Here is a 20,739-nt window from a genome sequence, read left to right as displayed (position 1 = left end):
GAACGGCAGAGTGGACTCGATGGGCCGAATGGCCTTACTTCCGCTCCTATGTCTTATGGTCTTATGGTGGTGTGTGTATGGAATGAGCTGTCAGAGGAAGTCATGGAGGCTAGTACAATTGCAACATTTAAGAGGCACCTGGATGAATATACTAGGAAGGGTTTAGTGCGATAGGGCCAAATGCTGGTAAATGTAACTTGATTATTTAGGATTTCTGGTTGACATGGATGAGTTGCACCGAAGCGTCTGTTTCTGTGATGTACATCTCTATGACTCTATATTTTCACAGCACTAAAATAATTAGGGAACATGCATCATAACAAATTGACAGTTTTATAATCGAAGTTAAATGTTGCGGACCAAAATTGACCCTTAAGCAAAGGTACATTTAGTCATACTCAATTAGAATTTCCTGTTGAAAACGTAGCATGTTTTTTCCACTTTAAAAATACACAAATGTGAAACACTGATCCCAAATCCTTTACCATATTGTATTTTTAGAATATAAAGCATAAGTGATTGCTACGTAAAATACTTTTTCACGCTTTGATGAATGAAACCTGTTAAAAGTATGCAGATATATTTTTATAGATTATTTAACGCTATTGCTCTACTTAATGGATACCTACAGAAGCAATTTTCTTGTGCAAGAAACACAACACAAGCAATTTAAAGCATTATAAAATATTATTGATTTGTGAATTTTAATACTATCAATTATGTGTGAACTTTGTCAAGCACGAACAACGCAAACAAGCCCAGCTTCTTCTGATGCCTTTCTACAAATCTGATCAGGTGCTTATCACACACTTTTGTCATGCATTAAATTTAGAAGCAGTGTTCGTTTAATATAGGTAAAAAAAAGCACATTCCTACTGACATGGAAAGTAAACTCATCTAGATCAATCTATTAAAAGGTTTACAACGTCAGTAGTAATATCCTGTGGAAAAAAAAGCATAAAAATTTGTTCAAGCAACAGATTCATAGATCCTGATTAATTAAGAGAATATATACATGACATTTTCTGTATCCTGGGAGCCTCCTCTCAGTAAAGGCCAATATAGGCAATGAAATTTATTATTGCCTCCAATGTGCCAGTCTTTGGCTGAGTGAGAAAGAGAACATTTGAGAAAGAACTCAAATCGGAAACTAAGCCAATGGTTTACCAGGCAGTTGTGATCAGTGTATGGCCTGACGACTTGGGAAATGTACAACAGATGCTTCAAAAGCATTGGGCAATTACCAAATGCAATACATTTACAAGACCTTGCAAATCCAGTGACAAAAATACTGGTCCAACAGCAGCATCCTTTACCATTTCAGCTTGCTCAGCATTGTGTTGCTAATCAGACAAAATTAGCTCCACTGGCTGGGACACATTATTCATAGCTCTGACCTCCAAAGCAATTGCTCTACTCTGAAATTCAGTTTTAGCAGGCAATGCCAGAAGAATATCAAAAATGCTTCAGCGGTGTCCTCAAAACATCCATGAGAAGGTCAAGCATACCCACCAAGTTCTGGGAGACTCTGGTTTGTGATTCTCGAAAATGGAGAAGACTTGTTCAGAATAGCATAAAATAACTACAAAAGGAATGTGCACAGACTAAGCCAAGGCATTGGAGGGAGTGCATGAGCATTCAAAACAACCATCCAGCCAACCCTTCAAGCACCACTTGTACACACATGGCAGAGACTGCAGTTTGCACAATGAATCTGCAATTCTTCAAATCTTGTGTTCTATAGTTCAAGCAAGACATCCTCTATCCTAATTGACTACTTAAAGGAGAAAATTTAATTAAACTGACAATTCAACTTTTCATTGGCTGAGAGCTTAAGAGATCACTTGTGGTTCAAATCTTTGACATTATTTCACATTTTGAAATAGCTATAAACATATTTTAATTCAACAATGTAAAATGACTCAATGCTCTATTAAATCAATCTAAAACAAAAGAGTTAAAATAAATTAGCATTATTCACCTTAAAGGTTGCCAAAGATACTGCCTTATTGTATCCAGTTCCATACCTCTAAATCAATCTTAGTCAAATTACTAACATACCTCTCCATTTGTGAGAATCTGGAACTCCCAGTCCATGTGAGCGCACTGTGATCCTCTTCCCTTGAAAGTGTACCACTCGCAGAGAATGAACAAGGAACACTCAATGGGAGATCCAAAGATTCCATGCTGGTATGTAGGCTACTAAGTTTAGGGTACATTAGACTTTCTTTGTTGCTTGTGAAATTGCTAACTAGACCAAGGCCCTGACTAAAGGTACTAGAATTTACATTAAGAACAGGGGCAGGACTAGGTGTTAAACATGGAGCCAAACTGATTGCAGTTGACTGGACATCAGAGGTTTTGGTCACAGTTTCATTGGCAACATTGCTAGTCATAGAGACATGTCCTGAGGTTGCAGAGTCCAAGCTATTTGAGTTGATTTTGTCAATATTGGCTATTGGTGGTGGTTTGCTGATTCCTTTTGAACTTATCACCCTGGTGTGGAAGAGAAAAAAACACACTTGGTTAATGTAATATAAAGGGAAATTTGAAATAGATCTTGGATGAACATTGAAAAGAAACATGGCGCTTTCTCACTAATCGTAAAGTTGAAAATGAAAACCACTTAAAATCAGACATCAATACTAATCAGTTTAAAAGCGTGTAAAAATGTTAAGATATTTGAGTTCAGTTGTAAATTATTGTTTTTAGCTTAACTGGATTATAGATGAGCTACAATTCTAATTAACTTCTTAGAAAGGTGACAATGTGCATTTTAATCAAGATTAGTGATGATATTAATCATAAACAAGATCATTTTCCACTGTTAATGTATTAAGGATAGCATAATATTTCACTAAGTTTTAAAATAAAGACATTAAACACCATCTTTAACAGTACCACAGCTAGGCACGTGGTGAATTTGAACACATTCTGATGAGTATTTTTTTTTTGCAATTCTATTATATAGTTGTAATTGTTGACAAGGTAGTTTTAAAATTAGTATCAGTCCATATTAAAAGCTGCAAAAGAGAAGTTATTGATCAGATTAAAGATGAGAGGTATTTTGCCATCTCTAGTAGTTAGTCTCAAAATATTTTGGATTTGCATCATTGTATCATTGAGATACCAAATGAATTCCTGGAGTCTTGCATAACGAAAAAAAATCTTAATATTCAAAGAAAGCAGGAGTCATTTATGATTCTTATAAAGATGAAAAATTAAGACACAAGAAGCTGCTTTGTTGTTCAATTTAGTGCAAGTTGTAGCTGCAATTAGTATTGCTAGCTAGGCCTTGCAGGGTGTAGGTAACAAGCAGAGATTTGGATATGTAGTGTAACAGAACTTATAATCACCTCATTGATCTGTTCAGAGCAAAAACAACATTTCCAACTCCATGTTGGCAGAGTTTTTTTAAAAATTGGATCAATTAACCAGAAAAATGGTACCATGGAACTTGTGATGACACTTAAAGCAAAGTACTTCTGCATAAATAAATTTAGAACACATTGAAGAATAAAGTAATCCAGAATACTTTATGTCAAATGAAGTGCTAAGATTAGGCCTCAACAGTACAGGATTTGCACAGATATAGTCAGGCAGAGTTCATTCAACTCTTGTTAGGAACCGTAGATGTTGACCTTTGTAGCCTCTAATTCCCTTTAGAAATGGCAGTGAACTTATAACCTCTGTACAAAAACCTCTGTACTGCCAGGTGTAAATGGTCAACATTTTGAAATGTTATCCGCATCAACTGCATTTAGTGTATGAGTCTTAAATGACCAAACATATTTGCTCTACAGTCTATATTGTTTGTTCAATCCTGTGCACCCAGTTGTAAAGGTACCAGGAAGCATTTGTGGGGTTAGAAACTGAGGCTGTCCAATAATGAGGATAGTATGCCTTGCCCAACTTAAAATACAAACCATATACCAAAACATTGATTTTTGGCATTGGAAAACTGTTGTTGTTTTATAATTTGCAGTTCAAAGTTTCAAACACGAGGACTCCGTGAGTAAGTTAATAAAACACAAAAGCAAGACACTTCGGCGAAGGCATTAGAGGAACTGTATAAAAAAAAGCAAACACATTTGAAGCAAGGTTATGCATTTAAAACTGCTCGTAAATAAAAACAATGTATTAATAGAAAAGGAGCGATCATTTTTACGACACACAGGACAAGGTATAAAAGTTGCTTGTAATTTATTGTTATGTATTAGTAGACTGATCTCTTGGGAGTAATAAAAATGAGTTATCTCCTTTACACATCAAGTAACTTAAATTTCCGACAGCAGCCAGCTTCACACAAACACTCTAAGTGGAATATAAATAATGTTAAATAATGCCCCATCTTGTACTGTGAATCAACACTGGCTGGGAAATGTGTCTGTGTACTCCATTTATGTAGGACTCCTAATTAAGAGTCATACAACAGTTATCCTCTTAACAGTATTCAAAACGCACCTTTCACTTCATAATGACAATGGACTAACCTAATGTTACAAACACAGCTTTTTGACATGGTAGGCTTATTTAATTTTACATTGAAGGGGAGACTCCACTTAGTGGCTGTAATGTCAGCAATGCAGAACCGAGCTCTTGCAGTCTATGAGACACAATGCAAACACGTGCTTCTGCCCACATGGGAGAGGATGTCCTGTTTGGATGAGCTGCCAATTAGACAGGCAGCAGCTAATCAGTTCTAGTAGCAACACCAAGACCAGAGGCTGTAGTCAGTCCTTGAGCAGGAACAATACTGGGGACTTGATGGAGGCAGGAAGGCCTTGCCAGGACTAGTTGGGCAGGCACCAAGAGAAGGGATGAAAGGCATAATAGGTTGGGTGAGGGTGTTCAAACTAAGGGTTGACACTCCAGCTTTGGAGTGTATGCATCCTTTCAGTGGATACAGGCTGCCTGACGAGTAGGGAACCCCCATCCTCAACATTCTGAGTTTGCTTTCACATGTGGCAAACCCCTCCTGCTTTTTATTAAAAACAATTTTACTGTCAGAGTCAACAGGTAGCACTTTCAAGTCCCTAATAATTGGCTCAAGCATAGTCACGCCAACCCCACACCCCTACATAGCCACTGATTTAAATTAAACAGCAAAGAGAAATAGGTGACACACATCATGTTCCCTCCATACCACATTGTTACACACACTACCCATAACCCAGTACTACAGAGGCACAAAATTCCAACCATTACACCTCAATACGGTAAAAAAATAGAACAGCTATTGACCATGTTTTGTCTTTCATATTTATTTCTAAATCTTCACTTTGAAAACTTATAACTGCTAAAATGGTACTGAATGGTAAACCATGATACATCAACTAACCCAATTGTAGTTAAAATGACAATTCATACTGAGTTGACGAGTTGGATGAGTCTTAAATTTTGTTTTTTATTGGAAACATTTTCCAATTTGGAGACATTACCCAATTAAACATTCCATTTCTAAATCACCAAATTTGCCACTGGGAGAGTGTTAAATTTAGTCCAATGTGTGTGTTTGCCAGAATCAGGATGTTAACGATATAGGGGACTAGTTGGCAGGTTTCCCCCTTCTCTGCGCCTTCTGTTTTGCTATAAATGTTCCTGATACTTTCATACTGAGGATTGACCCAGGAAAGACGCTATGATTTTGGCTGTGCCTACTATAGGCAGAGTTTAGTCTGCACTATTAATATGACATGGCTTTCCATTATAACTTAGAATATAATTCAGTATATGATTATAACTCTCCCATCTCCAACGTCTGGGACCAATATTAGCTTCATTCTGGTGCACAGTGAAGACTTAGAAGCACAAACATTGTAGACCGACTCAAATCACTATCAAGTGGTTGGCCAGTAGATGGCAAGAATAGGCATTGACGTAAAGGTAAGTCAGAATCTTATGGCACAGTTGGATCATCAGGCTGTTGCTTCAACTAGCATTCAAAAGAACATGACTGCAGAGGCCCAGCATAGGCAATCTCAATGTCCTTGAGCTTGGAGAGAACAAACAAACTTCAGCTACACTGCTCCTTCCTAAATGGCAGCAACTGTGTCCTTAAAGTTACCTGATCAAGTGATAGAATACAGCATTTGCACTGCTGGTTTGTTTAGCAGTTAAGGGTTTTGTTTTATTTATGTACAGGATGTGGATGTCTCTGGCTAGGCCACAGTCTACTGCTCATTTGTAAGTGCCTTGGAGGGGGTGGAGGAGAGTAGTTGCCTTGAACTGGAGATAAAAGGACACCTAAAGTTCACTGAGTCATAGTCATACAGCATGAAAACAGACCCTTCAGTCCAATTAGTCCATGCTGATCAGAAGTCCAAACACAACAGAAGAAATAATTATATAATTCCAAGTCAGGATCATGTAGGACCTGGAGAGGACGTTTTAGCCAGTGGTGTGCTCCCATACATCTGTTACCTTTACTCGTCTAAGCAGTAGAAGTCATAGGCTTGGAAGACACAGTTAAAGCAGCCTTGATGTGTTACTGCTTCTTTCAGATGGTATTGCGCATCACTGATAAAGGTAATGAATGATGAAGGTGGTGGCTGGGTTCCAGTTTCAAGGTGGCAATGGTTAAACGAGTATTGTTGATCCTACTATTTGTGAAGGCAAAGAGAATAGGTGAAACTAATGGTAAGAGTGAAAATACAACAGACTTTGCATCAAGAGTAACGATGATGCTAATAATATTCATCGTTATTATTACGGAGTGAAGCAGATAGCAACTTCTGGAATACGCACACACATAGTTAAACCTAAACATATTCAAATTGTGGTCCACATTAACTTGCACCTCTATTATTTTGCTACCTCTCTAACAAAACCTCAATATTTCTACCAACCTAAGTTGTGCCACTACTCACCAGAGTTATTTAATGAACGCTGCTGGAAAAGCATTGAGATGCAAATGAATTTTAATGGCATGAACATTTAATTATTGTTAGCTCAAATAGCTCTTAATAATGTTATTTTATAAGTGCAGCATTTTATTGTTTCAGAATTTAAGCTGCGTTAGTTTTTTCTTAAACAAAAACTTCAAGTGTCTCTCTGATATCTCTCAGTTACATCTTTCTTTCCAGAATTTTGTTTTCTGTATACAATTTTAATCAAATTTACAATTCCTGGTTTAAACCCTGCAAGCATCAGTAAGGAAAGCTCAGTTTGAATGATTATAGAGTGTTGCTGTTGGTTGTCCTGATCACCTGAAAATGGCACTGGGTTGGATTATTAGCACAATGGCAGCAACTGTCAGTTTAAATATCAGCACAATCTCTTGTTGACAGCTGTAAGTATTGTGAAGGGTGAGCACTGTTCCTTTTCTGCTAAGCACAAAGCCTGGTTAGTAAGTTTCAAAAGCACACATGCCTGTCTGATCAGTATGACACTTTGGGTGAGGTTACACACTTACATATGTTTAAGGAACAGTGTGACAGAAGGAGCCATGAATCACCCCAAAGCCATGACAGATCTCATGCAGGAGGCAATCAGCTTAAATGAATGGTTATTTATAGCTACCAAAGTGCATATGATAATAATTAATAAAGTGATGAAGATAGAGCACCACAGAGATAAGGCTGGAGCGGGACTAGCTGCGTAGCTCTTTCCAGAGCCAGTCTAGACATGATGGGTCAAATGGCCTCCTTCCCTATTGTAAAATTCTGTGATTCTAATAGATGATTATATAATCAGGCTATGCAACAAAATCAAACTTGGATAAGGATTTAATTGCCCAGATCTTCTGATTATTTGAAAATGATCAAATTGCTGCTCCCCTCAACCCTTCCCTCTTGTGGGCTCCAAGCCCAAGATCCCCGGGAAAGCAGAGCACATGTCTTGGAGAGATCAGATGGAGTGTAATGTGAGGAAGACAGGAAACAAACCCAGATGTTGCCCCCTGAGCTACATTCTCAAGCTCATCTTTGTTTTTTTGGTGCTGACATTAGAGCTTGAAATTGACATCCAAGGAGGTGCCAGGTACACTCCATGGGAATGTCCGCCAGACTCTGGTGGACTAGGAAGAGTGTGACATTCACATCAATTTAGTGACAGTGTTAGTATTCTACAGTTCAAGGATCCAGCTGATCTTCTCTTAATGTGCCTTCATCTGTGTGAGGTTCAGTGCAAGAATGGACAACACCATTTAGAAATAGTTACCAACTATTTATAGTTTGGTTGCTGGTCCATCAAGGCCACCCCTGCTACAACTGGAAGCCAGAAGACCTGTTTGCTCCCATGTTCAACTTTTCTCCTCCTCCCAGAGGCCTCACAGCATTCACACTAACCACAATGTATCTCAAGAGGCACAATTTAGCTTTAAGTGGTAGCACTTGTGCGGTCAGTCAATATTGGGTTTAGAGCTGGCTGCATACAGATATCATATTGAGAGGCATCATGAAGAAGCAGTCCTTCCTGCACTTCATTGAACAGGCCAAGAGTTAGTCGTGCATTGTGGTCGCTGTACCCAATCTTCAGGGCTTAGCTGCTGATGTGTTAAGTCTTGTGGAAAGAAAATATTTTTTAAAACTTTCCATTTTCTTGGGTAGTTTTTGGATTGCCTTTTGTGCTTACTTTCCATTTGTTTCCGATTTTCTCTTGTCCATTAACAAGCAAGTCAATTTAACAGTTTAATTGTTTCCATACTTTATGTGTTCTTACTTGGATGTCTATGATGGAAACTGTGCCAAAGGAACACAAGGGAAAACTATAGTCAACAGGAAAATCGACTATAAGTACTATAATATTCAAAGAACATAACAGAATATGGGAATTTTCCTTTTGCATCATTTTGTGTTAAAAGAAAAACTCACTATGCAAGAATTTTCATGCAAGAATTAGGCTGTACTGTATTAGATACTGTTGACGTTAATAAAAACACTGAATATTCATAATTTACAGCCTTGAATATTTTGAAACTCATATGCACCATTTATTATTTAAAAAGTTAAATGTACTTCTACACAAAATGCTCTTTCAATTTCAAATACCTATGACTTTAGTCTGAAACCATGAAAACACAGATTGGTGAGGGAAATGTGGTTTATGTGGTTTATGGACTTCTCAAAGATACCTTCCACAAAGTTTAACATAAGAAAGAAAACATAAGAAAGCAAAATTGAAGTCCTTAGGACAAAAGGGGCAGTGGCAGCATCAATACAAAATTGGATAAAAGGTCACAGTAGTGACTAATGGTGACAGATTGCTTTCCAAACCAAAGGAAAACGTGTAGCTGGTACTTCCTGGGCCTAATATTTGGACCACAGTTTCTTTCAAGAGATATTAGTGACTATGTATAATTTCACGTGTGCAGATGGTTCAAAATTGGGAAATGTAAGAAACAGCGAGGATACTGAAACAAATTTCATCATGATGTAGACTAGTGAAATGAACAACATATGACACAGAATGAAATAGTAAAAATACTGAGTGACAAAATAAGTGAAAATGGCACAGAGGTGAAGTGAACAAAGAAGCCTTGGAGTACAGTTCAAAGCTTTGAAGGTGGCAAGACAAGTTGAAAAGCAAAACAACAGCTTTGGCTTTACAAATAGTGACTTTGTGGGGAATTTCGTGCCCTCTCCCCTGGCAAATCTGGTGGCATGGGTGGCTTTTAACCAAGTGTGTGTGTGTGTGTGTGTGTGTGTGTGTGTGTGTGTGTGAGAGAGAGAGGGAGAGGGGGAGAGAGAGAGAGAGAGAGAGAGAGAGAGAGAGAGAGAGAGAGAGAGAATGGAGTTGGGAGGACAACCACTTTCCCACTCCTATCCTGATGAAGTCTGTAGTGGGAAAGCGTACTGTACTCCACAGCATTCCTACTCCACTGGCAATGGAGGTCCTCTTATGGACAACTAATGAACAATTATTACTGAGGAAAGGGTGAAGCACTTACCATGCGGGTGCCTGAATTACAAAGCCCTCACTGCAAGATCGAAGATCACAGCTTTGGAAAACACACCCTCAACCCCTGCTTCTGACCACCATTTCTCTTCGACACAATATCCCCAGCTCTCCTCCCATTACCTTCCACCTGTTCCTGGGGCGATAGCAAGCTGACCTTCCAATGGGTGTACTACCAATATCCGTCATTACCTCCCAGTGGCGCTGCCAAGCTACTGAAGAGCTGCCTGCTGTTTGAAAGGCAGCTCTCAATAGGCAGGGCTTCCATCCTTAAGAGGACCTGATTCAGGGAACTGCAATACCCTGCCCCATTAAAATGTCTGGTTAGCACTTAATGCAGAAGGCAGTCCTGAAAAGCAACAACACAGGGAACAACTGAGGGAAAGTTTTCTTTCATCTGACCCAAGATTGAAAACTGACCTCAATATTCTAAGCCAAACACTTACTGCTAAGAAAGCATATATCCCAAGACTACATGCCCACACTTCCTTACTATTCCCATTTGCAGCTAAACAGAGGCTACACCATTGTAGTTAATACATTAATCAGAAAATACTTCCTCTACTGTTCAGAGTTGATGTGCAATAAATGGTGCTGAGAAGAATTTCAGCCAAGTACATTAAGTGCTCATACTCTGTTCACACACTAATTTTTATGCCAGAAATCCATTAATTTAAACTTCCAACCTCAACAGCATTATACAATTATTTCCATGAAAAATCCAATTCAGTTAGGTCAATTAAGCTTTCAACAGCATGAAATGCATTATTAGCTCATAAATGTACATCCACATCACAGTTTGAAGCATATCGCATGGCACCAGAAGCGTACAATTAGAAGTTTAACTTCCAAACCACCACATTCATACACAATAAGGCTGTGTGGCCTAATGGTGGTGTCCCTACCTCTGGACCAGAAGGTCTAGATTCAAGCCTTGCCCGTCAGAAGTATTTCACAAATTATTTTAAATCAGTGTTTGGATATGTTATATTCATACATAATTGAAGTTAAATATCATAAATTCAAAAATGATCTTCCTTAAAGTCACAAATTCACATTTACAGTAGCATTCCAATGCACATCATTTGATGGCGATAGATGTCAGGGGGCAAAGTCTCCACTGGTTGGATTCATATCTGGCACATAGGAAGGTTGTTGGAAATCAGTAATCTCAGCTCCAATGCATCTCTGAAGGAGTTCCTCAGGATACTGCCCTAGGCCCGAATATCAGCAGTTGCTTCATCAATGATCTTCCCTCCATCAAAAGGTCAGAAGTGGAGATGTTCGTGAATGATTGCACAATGTCTGTAATTGGTCAACATCCAGCCTTGAGCTGACAAGTGAAAGTAACATTCATACTATGGGCATCTCTAATGAGAGACACTCGAACCACCAGCCCTTGACATTCAATGGTGTTTACCATCACTGAATCTCCCGCTATCCACAATCTGGGGGTTACCATTGACCAGCAACTCAACTGGACTCACCACATAAATAAAGTGGCTACAACAACAGGCTAGAGGCTAGGAATACTGTGGCAAGTAACTCATCGCCTGACTCTCCAAAGCCTGTTCACCATGTACAAGGTGCATATTCTGCACTTGTCTGGATGGGTGCAGCTCCAACAAACTTCAAGAGTTTGACACCATCCAGGACAAAGCTGCCCATTTGATTAGCACCGCATCCACAAGCATTCACTCCTGCCACACTGACACATACTTTCCTTCAGGACACTCGTCATTCTTACTTGGAAATATATCACAGTTCTTTCACTGGGTTCAAATCCTGGAATTCCCTTCCTAAAGGCCTTCTGGGTCAACCTACAGCATGCTCACTGCAGCAGTTCCAGAGGACAGACCAACGTCACTTTCTCAAAGGCAATTAGGGATGGACAATGAATGCTAGCCAGCCAGCAACACCCACGTCCAATTAAAGAATTAAAAAAACAACGGATTTGGATTTTATAGATGCTCAAGAAAGTTACTCATGGTGATGCAATGTGAAAGTGGATTAATCTGGGACAGAAGTAACCCCAAATATTTTTGACCTATGTGGAAGTATGCTCCAACTTTTCACTCCATACAGATGTAACTTGTACAAAGTGCTTTGCACCATTTTGAGCAGTCTCTGCCAATATCTTAATTAATGAGTGGTTAGTCCTCTTAAAATTTGGAATACCTAGTGCATGCATTGCGCTATAGTTCTACCCATTTCTGTATGAATATCAATCCAGATTCAACAAAGAGCATCAGCTTCCTGAACTTCCTGTACAACGTGCACTTCCTGTACAACGTGCATGCATTTGTTTCAATCAGCCAATCTTTGAAGTTTATCAGATTCCTACAGTGTGGAAACAGGCCATTGACCCAACAAGTCCACACCGACCTGTTGAAGAGTAACCCACCAAGGCCTATTCACTGACCCTATTACCCTTCATTTACCCCTGACCTACATGCCTCTGAACATTACGGGCAAATTAGCATGGCTAATTCACCTAATCTGCATATCTTTGGATTGTAGGAGGAAATCCATGAAGACACAGGGAGAATGTGCAAACACCACATAGGCAGTTGCCCGAGGCCGGAATCAAACCTGGGTCTCTGGTGTTGTGAGGCAGTAGTGCTAATCACTGAGCCACTGTGCCACCATTTCCAACTTGCAGAATGGTGTAAAATTTACACCAATAGTTCAGCTCAACCAGAAATCCATTCCCATTTTCATTTACCAGAAATAGATAAAGAGAGAACAAACTTCTCTTCATATGATCATATGGCACTTCAACTGTCAAACTGTCACCTTCCAATGTTTCTTCTTTATTATTCCATTCAGTGGGGCTGACCTTGTCTATTCTTTCTGAACAAATTTTGTCAAGAAATTTCAAGCAATACCTTTTCTTCCCACTGTCCCACCAGTAGCTGTGAAGTCCTGAGGATTTTGGCACTCTCCTCATCAATATCTATTGGATGCACCATGCCAAAAATGTCCAAAATAATTTCAGATTCTGTGCGTAGGTTGCAGGGCACCCAACTCCACCTCTTTCAATCTTTCCACTGCCTCAATTGTTAAGTTGTTTCCTTAATATTTCATCATGGAACAGCTGAACTTTCCTCCATTTAGCCATGGGAAGATTAAAGCTACAGTCACCAAAAACTCTAACTTTACCTCTACTTACATTAATTTTCCCAGCTGCTATCTCAAGTTAGATCAGTCTGCTCACAACTTCAAATGTTCTCAGTCTGAGTTTGTAAAGCCACATTCTGCCCATCACAAAAACTGCTCTTAGCATCTTGGCCCCCATACGTACCTATCACTCAACCAACTACTTTGGAAGCTATCATCTCTGTATTTCTTCTCTCCATGCTCCTCAGTTCCAATTTTCCTTTGGCCAGCCTTTGATCCTCAACTTCACCTAAAGCAGCTTCTGCATAATGTAACAATATTGTCATATTCCATTTTGACATTTCAGAAACCACTAAATTGGAGAAGTACTATGTTTTCCAATATAAATGCAGTTTCTTCTAAAGCTGAAGTCAAGGGGACTAAAATACTTTGGCAATGCTGAAATTCAAGATAACTGGCATATTTCAGACAATCCACCATTACTGCCATAATGGGAGGATGGTGAAATTCAAATTGCCACTTTGCCTCATGCAGTGGAACTAAAGCTGAGCAATTTCGCTTCTTAAAATAGGAAAATAGAATGAATTAGACCAGTAAATGCTGCAAATTAAAAGCAAATCTAATGGGTTCTGTGGAGAGAGAAAAAAAGAGTTAACTCCGAGTTCCAAAGATCACCAATCTGAACTATTAGCTGCTTCTCTCTGCACATATCCTTCAAGTACTACAGAGTACATCCAGCTATTGCTGCTTTTACTTCAGCTTTTGCGTATCTACAGGATTTCAGAGGTGCAAGGGACAAGAGAGGAAGAATTTAGTTAAGTGCCTTGTTGTAACGACTAGAAATGTGCCTCCTATGAGTTCAATGGTAGCAGAAACAATCTATGATTTCTATGTTTACATGCACGAAGGAAATAAACTTAAGGGGCCACAGGAGAAGGTCAGGGGATTACCACTGACTGATTGAGTCCAAGCTATCTTTGTTTGACAAAGGTTCAAGGGGCTCCTACTGTGCTGTAATTAACTCAGACTGTTGTTAAGGCAGACTGTAGTGATGAAAACAGGTGGGGAAACGTTTAAAGAAAAGTTGGTCTGATTTTCCTTCATTTTAATTAAATCTAAAAAATTGGGATCTCTTGCAGCATGGCATCATCCCTGTTTAATTTGGTCTGTGTTTCAAACTTATTTTAATTAAGCCCAAGTACTGTCGTTCAAATTGTTCTTTTTTTCACAAATAGAATTAAGCATACAAAATGACCATATTTTCTTTCTGTCAAGTGTCAAGTTTAAATCTCAGAGTTCAGTCTCTGGTGACAGCATATTGAATAACTGGGTTCCTTAAAGATTTCGTACAGCATTGTATGCAAACGGGAAAATATTTAATGGCTGATGCAGAATGCATTTGCCTGCTTTATTCCCAATGGTGCTTAACACTTCTTCAGCATAAGCGCCCAACCATATAACCTCTACTACTAGAGGACATGGACAACAGCTACATGGGAATAGAATTAACCAAACGTTTGCATCAAAGACACAAACTACCCAGAACAGTTCATTATTTTGTCATTATTGCTGAATCAAAATCTTGAAAGTGCTTAACCATATTATGGGACCACTTTTACCAGAGTGCAATAATGACTAACGACCCACCAAGGACACCTGGGGATAGGTCATAAATGCTACAGTTAGTGTCAGTGACTCCCACATGACAAGAACAAAATTGGAAAACATGAGATAGCAAAGATTTATATGCCAATCTGTCACTTTACATATGCTGACCCTAGCACCATCTGGAAACCCAGTGTTTGGATAGATCATCATCACACTGTGTACTGGATTATTCAAAGTCAGAAGTCATATGTTACCAGTTATAGTCCAATAGGTTTATTTGAAATTACAAGCTTTCAGAGCGCTGCTCCTTCATCAGACCTCACCTGGACTATAACCTGGTGTTGTGCAACTTCTGACTTTGTCCACCCCAGTCCAGCACTGATACCTCCACATCATAGATTATTCAATGTAGTGTCAACTTTGGCAGCTACATCTCAAACTGCCAGAGCGGCTCATTTGGTTCAGCAGTTCTTTATGGTAAATTCTCATGCAACATTTCTAGTATCATTTGGATCGGAGAAAAGCTCTCCACTGGTTGGAGTCATACATGGCACAAAAGAAAATGGTTGAGTTTGTTGGGGGTCAATCACTTCAGCTCCAGGACATCCTTCCAGACATCCCTAAGGACGTCCCTCAGATTAATGCCTTGGCCTAACCGCTGTTTCAATGATCTTTCCTTCAAGATCAGAAGTGGGGATGTTTGCTGCTGACAGTGTAATATTCAGCACCATTTGCAATTCCTCAGATACTGTGGCAGTCCACGCCCAAACACCCAGACTATATCCAGATTTAGGCTGAGAGATGGAAAGTGGTGTTCCTGCCACACAACTTCTAGGCAATGACTGTTTCCATCAAAGACAAAACTAACCATCTTCCATTGACAGTCAATGAGTTTACCATTGCTGAATCTCCCACGACCAACATCCATTGAGCTGAAACTCAACTGAACTAGCCATGCAAGAAAAAGCAAAGTACTGTGGATGCTGGAAATCTGAACTGAAACTGCCAGAGCCATTCAAATACTGTGGCTACTACAGCATGTCAGATGCTATAAATCCTGCTACAAGTAAATCATCTCCTGACTCCACAAAGCCTGTCCACCATCTTCAAGGTACAATTCAGGAGTCCTAGAGGAGTGTAGCTCCAACAATACTCAAGTAGCTTGATACCATCCAGGACAGGCAGCCCACGAAAGTGGCATTTCATTTTCAAAGCATCCACTTCCTCCACCACTGACATTCAGTAATAATAGTGTCGATCATCTACAAGATGCAAAAAACTCCAAGGCTCCTTAGACAGAACTTTCCAACCCCAAAATTGCTATCATCTGGAAAGACAAAGGAAATAGATAAATAGGAATGCTACTACCAACAAGCTCCCCTCCTCTATGAAGCAATTCACCATCATGACTTGGAAATATAATGGCTATTCTTTCAATGTTGCAGAGCCAGAATCCTGGGACACATCCCTAATGTCATACTGGGTCTATCTATACTAAATGAACTACAACAGTTCAAGGCAGCAGCTCACCACTATATTTAATGGCAACTAGGGAAAGGCAATAAATACTGACCCAACCAGTTCTACCCACATTCCAAAAATTAATTTAAGTAACAATACAATTCTAAAACAGTACCACAGAGTAAATCTGCATTGTACAAGGAAATGGAGAACCCCAGTGGTATATATGGACTAAAAAGCATGTGTTGAGGAATGTCACAATACGCTCAATTCACAATGATCACAAATAAATCTCAAATGATAAATGGTTTGCATCTCACCGACAATTTGATCCACAAGTAATGAGTGTTCCCTTATTTTGTTCATGTAACTAATATAGGTTTGCAGTGCCAAGTGTATTGGAACAGAAATGCCCTTATAATTCAAATCTGACCAAACTGAGACATTTAGAAAATGCTACATAGAAGAAAACATATTTAGACAATTACATCAGGCATGTAAAAATCTCGTGATTCTATTATTAACAACAAATAATCACTGTCAGAAAATTGCATTGTTCTTTGTGCCCTTGATTGTTTGGTTGCCTGTACTAAACAATAGTGAATGCAAAGATGAGAATATTTTCAGTTTGTAGTCTATATTTTAATGATACAGAAGTACTTGGACCTGCAATGTACATAACTATCAATGAACTAATGGTTGTCTTGGTTGTTCACATAGCAGATCCTTCTATGAGGTTTTGTTCCTTTTCTGCATTACAAAATGGAGTTATTGGAAAATACAGAAAAACAATTTGTGTATGGGATTGGAGAAATCCTTACAAATTAGATAATAGTGAGCCATCTGAGGTAGGTGCCATCTGAGACAAAACCAGAAACCAAGCAAAGAACAACAATGGGAATCAATCTGGTTTCAAGTAACTCAAAATTGTGTTCATCTTCCAGTATTTTAAGAACATGTAACAAAATACTGAGGAGAATTATGATTGTGAATGATTAACCGAACTACAGTGATACTAAAAACACTAAGTAAAGGCATGCAATATGTGAATTACATGACTAAACTTTTATTCCAATTACATAAATCTAAATATCCCTCCAGATTACCTTTGTGCTGTTGGAGAAGATATCTCTGAGAATTTGGAACTTTGCTGTCGCATTCCTTGCGGTTTACTATGACTTTCTGGAGCTGGAGAGGCCTTTGTAGAACTTGATGTAGTTGTGCACTCGGAATCAGAAGCAACTGCCTTTGCTTTTGCCTTCTCCTTCTCACGATCAGTTTGATTCACTGGCACTGAATTTGCTCGCCCCATACCAATTTTTGAGGGTTCTTTCAGTCGGGAAACTGGGATGCTTCCATGCTTGCTGCTAATGAGGCTTGGGTCAATGTTGCTACTAACAGGCCTATTTACCCCTCCGCGACCAGTCACGCTAACAGAACTTGATTTGGCTGGACGTGGCAAGCTACGATATTGCACAGCTGTCCTCGCTCCTGATGACATAAAGCCATCATGGTTTTGGGAAACATCAAGGCTGGTTTTCCTGGAGTTTGTTGGTTTCACAGGGATGCCTGTAGATTTCTGAGTTTTTGTTGCTGATGCCGTGTTTCCACCAGATGTCATCACTGTTGCTGTGCCTGTAGTGGGCTTCTTGTAACCAAAAGATCCACCAGTAGAAGGTCTTGAAATGCCTGATGGAGGTTTGCGTGTTTCTCCAACTCTGTCTCGGCTAGCATCAGATGAAGATCTTTGCAAAGTTGTTCCTTTGAGAGCCAATTTTCCTTTGTCTTGTACTTTAGAATCAATTTTACCTGAAAACGCAAAAGAAAGAATGAAGGAGAAATAAACTAAATAAATACAGACAATATAATCATTTTCACTGCTAACACAAGATATTACATCTTGTTATCTACTGTTCAGGTTGGATTAAGAACTCCCTCACCAAAAGCTCACTAATTTACTAAGAGTTCTCAATGTTTTTTCTTATTGCACTTACTTGCTATTCTTACTTCAATATGCAGCTTTTTCTAAAAAAAGAATTTCTTTTCCTTATTACAACAGCAATGGAAAAAATGCTTGCTTGCAATTGGTCAAATAATGTGCAAGGATCTATTGATTGTTCCTTATAGCGAGCAATTCTTCAAAATGGTTATTTTTATTAATCTTAAGTTATTTTTGGCACAGGTGCCACTGGTGAAGGTGCTTTTAGTCACTATTGTTGAAGGCAAGACTGCCTAAAATGTTATAATACAACTGGGTCAAAGTGTCAGGTAAGTGAGCACAACTTCTAACCAGCCAGCATTGGCAATCAGTCACCCTACTGACGGCAATCAATCAGTTACCCCTTGACGGTTTGCACAGCTTTCAGGGATTATCGACTCAATTCCATCAAAACGTTCAAAAGCACTTTAAACATGAACTTTCCTAACTTGATCCACCTCTCACTGTGAAAATCCAGCATAGCGTATCTGAACAAATTTAACTGTCTGCTGCTCAGAGAGAGCCAGCATGAATTTGTAAATGGTCATGCCTAACAAACTTGACTGAACATTTGAAGAAATTTGAAGTAATAAATGGGGAAATACCTATGGATGGCAATTGTATGGGTCTTCAAAGGCATTCCATGAAGACTTTCAAGAATTTGCTTGCTAAAATAAAAGTGTGTGGAATTTAAAGTAAATTATTGATTTGGTGAAGAATTGGCCAAGTGACAGAAGACAGGGAAAACAGACAAGTAGACTAATTAGCAAACTGTGATTTGGAGTGTCCTTTATTGGAGTCTGAATTATTCACTGTACTTCTTAATGACTTAGATAATAGGATAGAGAGCATCACATCCAAGTTTATCAATAACACAAACATAAAGGCATATAAGTGATGTAAATGAAAGCACAAGATATCACTGGATTAAGCAAAACAGTGGCAAATGGATTTTAAAAAGCATGACATAATGCATTTTGTACCTAAAAATACTACATCAGTACTTTCTAGTAGTGAACAGATACATTGCATAATGATGCACATCATGGAGGCATATAATGAGATTAGAGCTGATGACTAAAAGCAAGGTCCAATAATGTAGATGTTAAGGAAACTCTCAAAAGGAGGAAAGGTGAGTCAAGGTGTTTAAGGCTGTATCCCAGATCTTAGGGTCTAAACAGCTGAAGACACAATCACCAGTGGTGATGCAATTAAAATTAAGGGTGTTGAGATGCCAATATTAGAACAGCACAGATATCTCACCCTGTGTAAAACTGGAGGAAGCTGCAGAGATAGGAAGAGGCCAATTATAGAGGGATTTTGAATTAAGGTTAAGATTTGTAAAATTGAGCACTGTTTAACAGGAAGGCAGTGTGAGTCAGTGAGCACAAGAGTGATGGATGAACAACTACAACTTCAAGAAAGGACACAGGCAGAATTGTAAATGATGCCAGCTTTGTAGAAGGTAAAATATGGAGAATCAGCCAGCAGCGTATTGAAATAGTCAGATCTGGAGGTAATAAGGGTACGAAGAGATTGAAATCAGAAGCCTTAGTGATTGTGTGGTTTTGTGGATGAAATCTCACTGCTGAGTCAGTCATGAAACTGAGCTGCAGCAGGTCAGGCCAGACAGGAAGAGGAAATGGAGTATGTTATAGGGAGTGAAAACAATATATTTGATCTTCCTTACATTTAACTGGAAGCAATTTTCTGCTCAGAGTACTTATACTGGATATGTAATCTGCCAATTTAAAGACAAAGATGGAATAAGAGAGTTGTCAGGAAAGTTGATCTGGAGAATCATAGAAGCATTCGGTATAGAAACAGGGCCTTCGACCCACCACATCTATGCCTACCAACTAACACCAAACTACACTAATGCCAGTTACGTCCAGTTGGTTCATTGTCTTTGTTCTGGCATTTTAAATACTCATCCAGATACTTCTGTGACACAATATTTTAAAACAGAACTCCCAAGAAGTCTTTGAAACACAATATAATCAGGAAAAAAAATAGAAAAAGTTCTCAATTCATAAGAAAAAGATTTGCAGAAATTAGCCATAAGTTCTGCCAAACGAGTACAGGCAACCTGAAAGTGTTGTAGCCACAGAACTAGTGAGGACCAAGGAGCTTACCGAGTGCGCACAAACAAGTAACCTCCAAATATGCCATCACAGCTGCTGAATTCAACCTTCATATTTAGAAAGTCAATCTACAAGTAAAATGCTTGCAATGATAATGGACTAGTCTCTTTAAGATGATGGGCTCCTGCCCAAAATGTCGATTTTCCTGCTCCTCTGATGCTGTCTAATCTGCTGTGCTTTTCCAGTACCACTCTAATCTTGACTGTAATCATCAGCATCTGCAGTCCTCACTTTCACCTGGTCTTTTTAAGTGTCTGTTATCTAAATCTAATTTTAAATGTATTTTAACGCATGATAAAGTTATTAGATAAATATTAACCATCAGCCATAGTTACATAGTAAGCTAACCTTTGATTTGATTTAAAATTAAAAGTTTGCTATTTTTAAATTCAACTAAAGTAACTAAAATGCAGACCAAGTAAGCCCAGATATATTCACTGCTCACTGACCATGCCTGTTGTAGTCAATGCAATGTTATAAAGAGAATAGTACATATTCATGCATCTACAACTAAAGTAGTTTTAGACGGTA

General features: G+C 38.8%; 1 protein-coding gene across 8 annotated transcripts in view; it reads right to left on the bottom strand.

Moving 5' to 3' along the window:
* Positions 1 to 20,739, bottom strand: part of LOC140467146 (neuron navigator 1-like) — a 641,282-nt gene that overhangs the window by 102,162 nt on the left and 518,381 nt on the right. For all 8 annotated transcript variants that reach the window (XM_072563228.1, XM_072563227.1, XM_072563230.1 and 5 more), the window contains 2 exons: positions 17,193 to 17,895; positions 2,062 to 2,496 (listed from right to left, as the gene is read on the bottom strand). In XM_072563228.1, coding sequence (XP_072419329.1) covers positions 2,062 to 2,496; positions 17,193 to 17,895 — 1,138 coding nt within the window. The remainder of the gene's footprint in view (positions 1 to 2,061; positions 2,497 to 17,192; positions 17,896 to 20,739) is intronic.

This window comes from Chiloscyllium punctatum, chromosome 45 (assembly GCF_047496795.1).
Source record: "Chiloscyllium punctatum isolate Juve2018m chromosome 45, sChiPun1.3, whole genome shotgun sequence".
Lineage (NCBI taxonomy): Eukaryota > Metazoa > Chordata > Chondrichthyes > Orectolobiformes > Hemiscylliidae > Chiloscyllium > Chiloscyllium punctatum.
This window is presented reverse-complemented; position numbering and strand designations above follow the sequence as displayed.